Below are 11,789 nucleotides of genomic sequence, written 5' to 3'. Positions count from 1 at the left end.
GCCAGCTGTCATTCAGATTGGCCAATTTGGCCCAAACCACAAGTTTCTCCTTACATTCTACTGTTCCTTGCTCCGACCTATTTGCTTATGGAAAGGTAATTCAACTTCATGAATTCTGCAACGAAAGAAAGATAAACAAGTCACCTTACCTTGTTTTCTCCACCAGAGCTTAGCGAGCCATGTCTGGAACTTAAATCTACTGAGTACTTTTTGTTTGTGTGGTACAAAATATGTACTAAGATGTTGCCAGTTGTGGGCTTCTGGAGCCCACAATTAATATAGAATCATAGAATCATGGAATTGTCTGGGTTGGAAAGGACCTTTAAGATCATCTAGTCCAACCTTCAACCTAACTGATAAAAACCATCACTAAACCATGTCTCTAAGCTCTATGTCAACTACGTCAAACACCTCCAGGGATGGTGCCTCAACCCCTTCCCTGGGCAGCCCATTCCAAGGCAAAATAACCCTTTCTGTGGAAACATTTTTCCTAATCTCCAATCTGAACCTCCCCTGGCACAACTTGAGGCCGTTTCCTCTTGTCCCATCGCCTGTGACTTGGCAGAAGAGACCGACCCAATATGAAATTGTTTTCACAATTAAGATAAAGACAAAGTAAAAGGTGACATTTCAATATTTTATTCAAGTTGGGTTTGGGTTCTTTGTATCCATTTTTAGTAGTGTCAAGTACAGCGTTTTTGGGGTCTAGTTCCACACAAAATGGAAGACTCTCTAAAAATGTACCCATTGAGTTGCTAAAAAAAAGTGGTCGTAAAAGAAAAAGTCCATTTTAAATTGAGTGATGCAACTATGTGATCGCGGTTACAAAGACTCCTCCCTGATCATGGCCCTGCCTTACAAAGCCTCCCAGTCAGTGCGAGGGAAAGGAACCACAACACGGGGCAGGTAGAATTGGCTGAGTCACACCAAAACCTCCTCTGCAACGGGCTGACACAAGGTGGACAACCTAAAGCATCCTGGAGACAGCTGTAGGTGTAACTTCACAAAAAAAAAAAAAAACCCAAAACCATTCATGAAATGCCTATCTAAAAAAAAAAATAAAATCTAAAAAAAAAATAATCCCTTTTTCAGACAAGTTTGCACATTCCATTGGGACTTGAAACCTTAAGCGTCGGAGCGTTTTGCTTGCGGGGTTCACAGTGCAATAGGGTGGTCAGCGATTCTTAACCTCTCGGGTTTTATAGCACATTAAAGATATTCCTTGTTGCAGTCAATATGTCAGTGAAGGTAATCAACACCTTCCTACTTCCTATCACGTGGCAGCTGACAGATGTGATGGGCAATAACATTCCAAAAAAAAATAAAAAAAAAGTCTGGAATTAGGAAAATTTTTTTATGTTTTTGTCTCCACTCCTTTAACATGATTTTTAAAGCTTAGCTGTCTTTCCCCAGGACTAGCAGGACTGATACTTAGCAATACTTGCATCCCGGACATAGAACATTGAAAGGTACACTATACTCTGAAGGTAGCTATGCTGTATTTCCCAATTCGTGATTGTAGGAGCACTCCTTATGCTTCAAATTCCAATCCTAGACCAAGTTTGTGACCACCTGCGTTGACGTTCTTGCCATCCAACAAAGCTGACAACGTCAGTTTGATACCTGAAAAATGAGAGAAAAGACAACTGTTACAACTGGGATGAGCCTTACGTTCGCCAAGTGCAGAGTCTGTGGTGCTGCTTTTAATTTATTGGCTAGTGAGGGTCGGGTAATCTGGTGGCTAGCCTTGTAAGGACGGGGCATTTTAAAACAATTTGCAGATATGAAATCTTTCTGAATTATGAAAGCTCTAATAAACGACGGTGACAGATTCGGCTTTTTATCACTCCAAGTAATTAAAGCTCTGAGTCAGGTCACCGCTGCTGGTCTGCTGATTAATCTAATTTTAGAGTCCAGGATTATGAAAAATGGGGACCTTGATACATCCCCACCTTTCCAAACTGCTTTAAAATCTAGGGATGAAAAGGCCCAAGCCCCGTCGACTGTAATATCTCATGTCAATCTGCTTGGTATTCTGGCAGCAGATTTATTAGACGACATTAAAACCAATTTCACAGCATTAAGATTGTCCCGGGGACCTTGAGAAAGTCACATTTTCAAGCAAAATAAACACAGTAATAGGAAGCCTCTGAAAGGCTGAAAAAAAACACGTTTACTTATCTGCGAAATGCCTAATTGTAGACATTTTTTTTAATGTTTCTATCAACATTAAAAAGTGTCTGACTGGTCAGTGGATGGCAGTGTCTAATCAACAGACATCCACAATTAACAGAGCCGTCCCTGGAAAAGTGCAGAACCAGCACCGTTACAAAACATTCATGTTTTGTCACAAAAAAAACCCCAAAACCCTCTGATATTTCCAGACTAAAATATCACTTATTTGATGTCTGACTTTCTTCTGCATAGACTTACCTGGCTTTAGAGTCTGAGTGTATCCTAACCCGATCAGACTGGAGTTGTTCACTTTAGCCTTAAAGGGGAAAAAAATACCGTATGTAAATAATTTGGTGTCTTTCTTCAAAGTCCTTCCTACTTGAAAATTAAATTACGCCTTTTAAGCAGGTAAAGGATTTCATCTTTTAAAGGAATAATCTAGACTTAATTTTGCCTCGAAATTACAATCTCAAGGCAGCGCCCAATAATAGGATAAAACATTCTGGGTCACTTCTAAGGAAAATCCAATAGTTCTGTTTTCATGAGGCCAAAACCGAGACAAATATAGATATAGATGGCAGCGATACACCACAGAACTGCATCGAAACCGCTCTTTGCTGATGTAAAATTGGTTCGTGTTTGTAATATAGATATAGATGGCAGCGATACACCACGGAACTGCATCAAAACTGCTCTTTGCTGATGTAAAATTTGCTTTATGTTCGCGTTCCAGGAGCCTGTTTTCAAATGTGTGTAAATGCCGAGGGGCAGCACTCACGGAAAAAGAGGCATCTGGGTCAATCTGGTACTTGGCGGCGATTCCGAAGCGGGTGTTGCTGTTACCAGCTGTCCAGGCGAGGTTCACTGCAGTTTCCAGTTTATCATTCACCTTCTGGTAAATGGAGCCTCCAAATTCTGTTCCATCATTCCTGGAAAAAACACATTAGTTTTAAACTGCACCCCAAAACAATCATCTTGGGGTTTTTGTTTGGTTTTTTTTTTTCCCAGTAATATTTGCAGAACATTTGCTTACACCTCATTTAATATCCCTGCAACAACAAAGAGAGAGACGTTAGGCCAGATTGGTGATGAACTTGTTTTTAAATGCTCTAATTCATCGATGGTTACTATATTTCAACAAACAACTTAGGAAACTGAAAAAAAAACCAGCCATGAAAGACTATCAAAAATAGACTAATGATGACAGCTTCCCATTTTCCCTTCTCTCTAGATGGGCAGTATTGTGTCGTAGAGAGATTTATTCTTGTCTGCACGTCTCTGAAATAATAGTTATTGCTGTATGTTATGTATATGTATGTTATATTGCTGTACCCCCATCACCGAGCCGAGCAGCAGGCTTTTACCAAGCACAGATGAACTCCATCAGGAAGGAAGATGCCAATTTACTGTCCAAATCTATCACTTTTGGCCAATCAGTACCATTTGCAATAGTCCTTACGGTACAGCTGTACCTTTGGTGATTATAAGAAGGGGCGGATTTAGACTCTTTCCACTCTTACCCCTGTGCCCTGACGTTCTTTTGTTCATCCCACTTGCACAAACAGTAGCAAAATGCCTATTTAAAAATTCAAGCAGCCTTTGAAATGGTTAGAGCAATTCTTCCAGGGGAAAAAAAAAAACCAAAACGCTATTAATACTTACTTCAGACAAGGCTGAAGCTCACAGAGAGCTGCGTGTGCTCGGCTCTCCAGAAAAGGAGGGGTTAAAAAGGAGGGAGGAGAGCTGGTGACACAGGCACGTTCTGTGCAAGGCTCCCACAAAAGGAAAAGTCATATTTACAACTAGAATCCAGCCCTGCCTCCCTTTAGTCATTAGTTATTATTAGAAAATAATGATTAAGAAGTCAAACTTGAATTCCAGTAGTAACGATAACACTTTTCAGATGTAGATTTAAAAAAAAAAAAAAATCAGATAAAAAAAATGAGATGTAGATAAAAAAAAAAAAAACTATTGAAAATTAATATATTAAAGCACTATTAAGGCAAATAACTTGCTAAGTCCCCAGCTGCTCTCTGTAACGCCAGGAAGAAAAGGCGACACTTCAGGCCCCACCTCCTGAAATTATCAGCTCTGTCCCAGCGTCCTTGGGGGACACTGAACCCTCCAGATACAAGCACCCCACGGGGGAGTCCCCCACACTGCTGTGTCTGGCATTATACAAAAATTCTGACACATTTCAAAGCTAAAACACGTCGATACCTAACTCGTCTATTAATACCAATAAAGATTTCTATTGGTATCACACATTTATGGTTTGCCTCTCAGTTGGTAGAACATGACTATTAAATAAACAGACCAGGCGTCCTCCTGAAGATGATTTATCCTCCACACACAGTAACAGCAACCTAAGAATGCTCTGGATTCCAAGAAACAGGACAGACCTGAGCCCCTGCTGCTCTTAGAGAGTTATTTTCTGCTCTTGCTTTAATTAAGAGTAATAATAATTACAGCGTTTCATAGCAAAGCCAATAATGCAATGTTTTGAACTGCTATAATACACAAAGTTGAAAGTCATTGTGCTTGAAGAAATAAACTCCTGGCGAGGGAGTGGAGGGGGACCCCGCGTGGCGTTTTGAGGAGAGTTTTCTGGACATATTTTGGGGCTTTGGGAATATTTCAAGCACAGTCTGGGCTGGGGAGGTTCAACTGTTCTGTGAGACACTTTGAGCTTCCTAAACCAGATCTCTGCGAAACAGCACGAAACAGGGGAGAAAAGGTTTTTGAAGAGGCAGGTCCAGGAGAGCAGAGCAGTTGTTCATCCCCCAGACGGGAACAGCCTGCAATAGCCCTGCCACACGCAAACTATCCAATCACCCAGGGAACGGGAAGGGGAGGGACTGGGGGGGACGGATTAGGGATTGTCTAATCTTAAAAAACTGCCTTCCCTAAAGGCACAAATTGCTTTTTTTAAGAGGAGCAGCAGACAGAGAAATTAGGGTTTTCGTGGAATTTGGTCCTGGCTCCCCACTGCTCATGCATTCAGAAAGGGAAACTGCTTGTGTAAAGAGATTATTAGGAGTTTAAAAAATAAAACAAACTTTTATACCCTATCCCTTCCAGGACTAAACCAAACCTGGTCCATATCTCTTCCACTGGCTGTTCTTCTTCATCCTCTGATGAACTCTTTCACCTACAGATAAACCACCACTTTCTTTGATTTTGACATGTGCAAAAGGAAGGCATGGCTTTTATTTCAACTTTTCACAAGGAATACTTTTATGACCCACTTGTTTTATTATTCCACTACTAGATCTAATAATCAAAAGATAGACACTGGGTGCTGGGGTGCTCACTGAGCTCCAGTCCCTTCCGTCACCCACTCCCTCACCCACGAAATTCTAAGAAACGTGAATCCAGCTTAAAAAAAAAAATGCAATTTGCCATCTAGAATAAATAATTCCAAATCCACCGTTGCCTCTTTCACCGCTGCTGGAACTTCATCCCTAGAATTGTTCCCGAAAGCAGCAAAATCCTTTCCAATGCCTTTTTTAATGCCTGTCTGCCAATACTTACACATTCGTATGAAGCTGGAATTCATCCGTCTTGTAGCCAACAGCGAAGTTGCTCTGGGTCACTCTCGACAAACTGCTTGTGTAAAGAGATTATTAGGAGTTTAAAAAATAAAACAAACTTTTATACCCTATCCCTTCCAGGACTAAACCAAACCTGGTCCATATCTCTTCCACTGGCTGTTCTTCTTCATCCTCTGATGAACTCTTTCACCTACAGATAAACCACCACTTTCTTTGATTTTGACATGTGCAAAAGGAAGGCATGGCTTTTATTTCAACTTTTCACAAGGAATACTTTTATGACCCACTTGTTTTATTATTCCACTACTAGATTCTAATAATCCTTATCTGTTCAATAGATAGACACTGGGTGCTGGGGTGCTCACTGAGCTCCAGTCCCTTCCGTCACCCACTCCCTCACCCACGAAATTCTAAGGAACGTGAATCCAGCTTAAAAAAAAAAATATGCAATTTGCCATCTAGAATAAATAATTCCAAATCCACCGTTGCCTCTTTCACCGCTGCTGGAACTTCATCCCTAGAATTGTTCCCGAAAGCAGCAAAATCCTTTCCAATGCCTTTTTTAATGCCTGTCTGCCAATACTTACACATTCGTATGAAGCTGGAATTCATCCGTCTTGTAGCCAACAGCGAAGTTGCTCTGGGTCACTCTCGACTTGGCTGTCTCAAAAGTCATCTGGTAGCCCGCCAGCCACCCATCGTAGCCAAGCACCAGGGCTCCACGTATGGAAGGGCCGGCGATATCGAAATCCATGTCGCAGCCAAGGTTGATGTGGTCCCTTTTGTAGCCCGTCTTCACTTTAGCGCTCTTCTTCCTGAAGAGAAAAGGCAAGAAGCTCGTCTCTTTGAAACGCTCGTAGGTGGCAATTCAGTCCTTGAAAACCAAGTATTCATACCTGGAGAGCCACCTGAAATGTCACCTTCTTGCCTTTCACATCTGCAAAACCCTTAATTCCACTACAGACCTGAAATGTCACCTTCTTGCCTTTCACATTTGCAAAAAAATTCTGCTACAGTTGACCCTTTTGTAGCCCGTCTTCACTTTAGCGCTCTTCTTCCTGAAGAGAAAAGGCAAGAATCTCGTCTCTTTGAAACGCTCGTAGGTGGCAATTCAATCACAAAGTATTCATACCTGGAGAGCCACCTGAAATGTCACCTTCTTGCCTTTCACATTTGCAAAAAAATTCTGCTACAGTTGACCAGGTTGGATGTGGCCTTGAGCAACCTGGTCTGGTGGGAGGTGTCCCTGCCCAGGGCAGGGGGTTGGAACTGGATGATCTTTAAGGTCCCTTCCAACCCAAACCATTCCGTGCTTCTACGATACAGTGAATTATTTGCCATCAAGCAATAAATTGCAGTGTGGTGTCCCACCGAGCCCTTGGGGGCTGTGTTCTGGAGAGCAGCAGCACCACAAGCCAGACTGGAGGTGACAAAACCAAACCCTCATCTCCAAGTGATCTGATGGGTTGGGAAGTTTGGGAGATGCAGGCAAGGGATAGAAACCGTGGCAGTTTACAGGTTGGCCACAGAACACCAACAGTAGTCAGCCTGTCCCAAACAAGCAATTTTTAGGCAATCCTAGTGAACTGGGTAATTCCATTTACTGTGAGAGATGCCAAGAAAGCACTGCTTTGCCTCCAGCTTCCTGAGGGAATGTCTGTGCTCTAAGGAGGTCGGCTGCTCGGGTGGCTCCAACACCCTGCTTTCTCCTTAGGACACTTCATGGAGTTTAATGATCACAGCTGCTGGAAAGCTGCCAGCTTAACACCGAAATACACTTTCTTAAGCCACTTGCTTCTTTTTATACTATTGGCCACAACACTGTTTTCTCATGTGTCCTCAGGTCGGTTTACACCCAGGGTGCAGACCCTCACAAGGCAACAGAGTTACATCTAATACGTTCAGCTACTCTTATTTAAAAGGTTTTTTTTCTTCTCTCTTTACCTTCCAAGTGTCATCTGTCCCTGACCAAATCTTTTACTGAAATCTTTCTGGAAAAAGTCAGGCTAGTTTGAGATTTCAAATCAACCTTTCACTTCAGCTAGCACAAACAGCCTCCAAGAACACTTTCAATGCTCTATCAGACCCACAGAGAGATTGCTCTGGTTTTTATTATTATTTCAGACTCAGGAATTTCTCGTGTTATGCAAAATCAGGAACGAAGAGCAGGAGCACCAAAAGCACCAGCTCGTATGCAGCTTCTGTAAAAGTCAGCGGTACCTCTCCCACCCATGTCGACGGGGATAAAGGAAAGTTAACACCAAATGCTCCTAAAAATGACTTTTCCTGTTGAAAAAGGCATCACAGCCATGAGGAGGAAGGAAGGGGGCGAAGGTGTCCTGTGTTCACACGTGATGCCTCCCTCTCAACCTAAACCAGGTCACACCAGCACTGAACCTCACTCCGTCTCTTCCCATTGGAACAGCCCTCCCACAGTATCTCCCTGTCCTGGTTTGAGGAACCCACAACAGTTCATTGTCATTTAGACAATCACGTGATGCCTCCCTGTCAACCTAAACCAGGTCACACCAGCACTGAACCTCACTCCGTCTCTTCCCATTGGAACAGCCCTCCCACAGTATCTCCCTGTCCTGGTTTGAGGAACCCACAACAGTTAATTGTCATTTAGACAGTTATTCTATCACCCAATGCCCCCACCCTAGCTGGGAAGGGGAATTGGGAAAACCAAGCAAAGCCAAGGGTTGAAATACAAACAGATTTAATGGAATAAGATGAGATAATGAAATTAATAACACTAAAGAACCAACACTGATCCCAAAACCAATATAAAATAGCCAAGGATTATCCCCAGCCCATTCCATTGCACAAATCCGTACACTCCCAGCAGGGACACGCTGCAGCTTTGGAAGGGAAGGGCTCAGGGCTCTGGCAATGGGGCAAGGGGTTCTCAGGATCTCAGCCATCAAGGGAGAGAGAGAGAAAACCTCAGCAAACTCTCTAATTTATATTGAGTGTGATGTTCGTGGTATGAAATAATCCTGGTGGCAGTCTGGGTCAAGTGCCGGGGTCTCGCTCCTCCTCATCCTCACACCTGGGGAGCTCGAAAACACTGACACTTTGAAACCCGCTCCCCAGACCTGGCTGTAAAGTAAATATTTTCACAAATTCAGACACTAGAGTCTTCTAAAAGTGCAGTTTTCCCAAGTATTAGAAGAGAAATTAGTCCTGTGTCCCTCAAACCAGGTCACTCAGATACCATGGTGTCTGTGAAGCACCTAAGAAATAGCTACAGAGCTGTAACTTGTCATTCTCCTACAATTTTTTTTCTTTTCTATTTCTTTAAAAATCCTACCAGTTAAGAAATAATCATCAAACAACACTAGAAATTATTCTGGTTAAAAAAATACCAAAATCTCTAGTTAATTTAGACTTAGGAGTGGGCTGGAAGCGGGTGATGAGGCAGGACATGAATCTAAAAGAGAAGGTGAAACCTCGGCGGGGACGATGACCCAGCGCAGGGAGCTGCTCTGGGAACCTGCTGTGCAGGGTATTTTGTCTCCCTGGCAGAACTGCTTACAAAAAAAAAAAAGATAATCGAGGGGGAAAAAAAATAAACCAACATTTAGACCTACAGCTGCTGCTTAATCCCTCTGGCCCACATAAATCGTGGCATCCAATGGCCGCGGCTGAAACCCTCCTCCTCCGCAGCTCGCTGTGCCCGGCAAGAATTCCGCTGGTAAATTCAGCTCGGGAGAAAAGCCCAATTACTCTGTCAACCAATTAAGAGCCGTGGCCAACTGGCTCCCGGAGCTTGTCGAGCTTTGCATTACAGCTGAACTCGTTTAGTGCTTTGATTCAGGCAGTAGCTCATCCTCTGACACGGCCAGAAATAAGCAACAGGAGGGCAAACAAACCCTTTTTCTTCCCACCCTGATTCTGACTCGAATTTTCAACTCGCCCTATTTAAAAGTTTGCTTCCTGTAGCTTCGGATTAAAAAAAGGGATTGGTAATACTAAGATTTAAATCAGATGTACATGACATCCTCACCTTGAGTACTGTGTCCAGTTTTGGGCCCCCTACCATAAAAAAGACATTGAGGTGCTGGAGTGGGTCCAGAGAAGGGCAACAAAGATGGTGAGGGGTCTGGAGAATAAGTCTTATGAGGAGAGGCTGAGGGAGCTGGGGGTGTTCAGCCTGGAGAAGAGGAGGCTGAGGGGAGACCTTCTTGCTCTCTCCAACTCCCTGAAAGGAGGGTGTAGAGAGATGGGGGTCGGTCTCTTCTCTCAAGTCCCAGGCGACAGGACGAGAGGAAATGGCCTCAAGTTGCCCCAGGGGAGGTTCAGGCTGGATATTAGGAAACATTTTTTCACTGAAAGGGTTCTCAGGCATTGGAATGGGCTGCCCAGGGAGGGGGTTGAGGCCCCATCCCTGGAGGTGTTCAAAAGCCGGGTTGATGTGGTGCTGGGAGGTCTGGTTTAGTGATGATGCTCCTTGTTTGTTGTGGGGGTGTCTATTTTTGTCAGTGAGGTTGACGGTTGGACAAGATGATCTTTAAGGTCCCTTCCAACCTAGAAGATTCTGTGATTCTGTGACATGATTTCATCATACACAGGCTGATTATTAACTGTCTCGATGTCTTAGGACAGAAGGGGTAAAGAAGCAAGACAGTATTTTGGAAAACTTAAAAAAAAAAAAAAAAAAAAGCCTTTTTTTTGTCACTTAAGCTTACTCACTTCTTACCCAGTGTTAGGAGAGAAGGAGGAGTCAAAGGTCAGCTTCAGGCCACGTGCAAGCTGAACAGAAAAGAAATTCACGGGTTGGATTTATCATTAGAGATTGTCAGAAGTTAATTTGCAAACTGCATCTTTTGAGCCCAAAATTACCTGATCTTCAAGAGTGATCTCGGTGCCCAGCGTGTTGTCGGTGTTCCACTTCTCCGTGAACATCAAGCCGTATTCCACCCATTTGTACTTTGTTTCCAAACTACCACTAACTTTGCTGGTTTCTGAGTTTGCTGAACCTGAGCTTGTAAATTCCTAAAAGGGGGAAAAAATTATATATATATACACATTATATATATATTTGCATGCAGGCAAAAAGTTATACCTGTAGAAAGTATTAGTCATTATAATTTGGGGTGTTATTCAATACTGCAGAGTTCTCAGAAGAGTCTCACACACTACACAAAAATTACAAGTGCAAAGTAACTTGCAAAGGAGTGATATATCAGAAAAATGGTAAGGGCAGAGTAAGGGATTCTACTTTTAAAAAGAAATATACAATAACCACAAGAACACTGTGATGTTTTGAATTCTAATGTCTTTCCAAACTCACCAGTCCATTTTCAGACTTTGTTTTCAAATCAAGTTTTATTAAGCCAAAACCTAGAAGATGAGTAAAAAAAAAAAAAAAAAAGAATTTTATATATATGTTAGTTTGAAAAGCATTTCTGATTATTTCTTAAACTTCCTTCTAAATCTCCTGAGAACTATTAAAATATAAACCAAGGGTGCAGTTATCAAGCCACGGGTTTTTATGAAGCAGGCGACGCAGCTCGTACTCACTTCAGATACTGATGAATCCTCCTGACCTCAGCAACAAAATTGGACCAAAGGATGTAATAATGTCTTTATTCACACAAATGAGCAGCATTTGGTTCATAACCAAACTACTGACCTCAAGGATCCTACTCATGATACAAGGAAACAGTCAAAAATACATCACAGCATTTTCTTTCAAAACAGACAACAGTCCTTTGGGCAACAGGAAGAATTTTGTCCAAAAAAAAAACCCCTAAATCACTCTCCCTTTCCAGACAACAAGGGCAACATGAAACTACAGCAGGAATTCCCTGGATTCTAAGGGAAATTATTGGAATATTTCTTAGAGAAAAGTAATAAAATCCTAACGTTTTCAGGAGTCAGGTAGACAGCAATAGATCATATTTATTTTAGCTTTATTTACCATATCCCTTGGTGAAAATATCTCTGGCAGACTTGCCCAGATCGGCATAAGCAGGTGGAACAGCCATTTTCTGGAAAAAAAAAAAAAAAGAAAAAAAAAAAAAAAAAAGGAAAATTAAAGCGTTTAAAAATTTC

At 42.3% G+C, this 11,789-nt stretch overlaps 1 protein-coding gene across 1 annotated transcript in view; it reads right to left on the bottom strand.

Annotated features, from left to right (window-relative positions):
* Positions 1–616: 616 nt before the first annotated feature.
* VDAC1 (voltage-dependent anion channel 1) overlaps positions 617–11,789 on the bottom strand; it is a 19,352-nt gene continuing 8,179 nt past the window's right edge. Inside the window, exons 2-9 of the mRNA XM_014948244.1 lie at positions 11,656–11,725; positions 11,026–11,075; positions 10,575–10,727; positions 10,432–10,484; positions 6,317–6,544; positions 2,954–3,104; positions 2,434–2,491; positions 617–1,623 (exon numbers count right to left, since the gene is read on the bottom strand). Coding sequence (XP_014803730.1) covers positions 1,532–1,623; positions 2,434–2,491; positions 2,954–3,104; positions 6,317–6,544; positions 10,432–10,484; positions 10,575–10,727; positions 11,026–11,075; positions 11,656–11,722 — 852 coding nt within the window. The 5' untranslated portion in view covers positions 11,723–11,725 and the 3' untranslated portion in view covers positions 617–1,531. The remainder of the gene's footprint in view (positions 1,624–2,433; positions 2,492–2,953; positions 3,105–6,316; positions 6,545–10,431; positions 10,485–10,574; positions 10,728–11,025; positions 11,076–11,655; positions 11,726–11,789) is intronic.

Source organism: Calidris pugnax, unplaced genomic scaffold, assembly GCF_001431845.1.
Source record: "Calidris pugnax isolate Ruff unplaced genomic scaffold, ASM143184v1 scaffold27, whole genome shotgun sequence".
Lineage (NCBI taxonomy): Eukaryota > Metazoa > Chordata > Aves > Charadriiformes > Scolopacidae > Calidris > Calidris pugnax.
The sequence above is the reverse complement of the archived record's forward strand: the minus strand, read 5'-3'. Positions and strand labels throughout refer to the sequence as shown.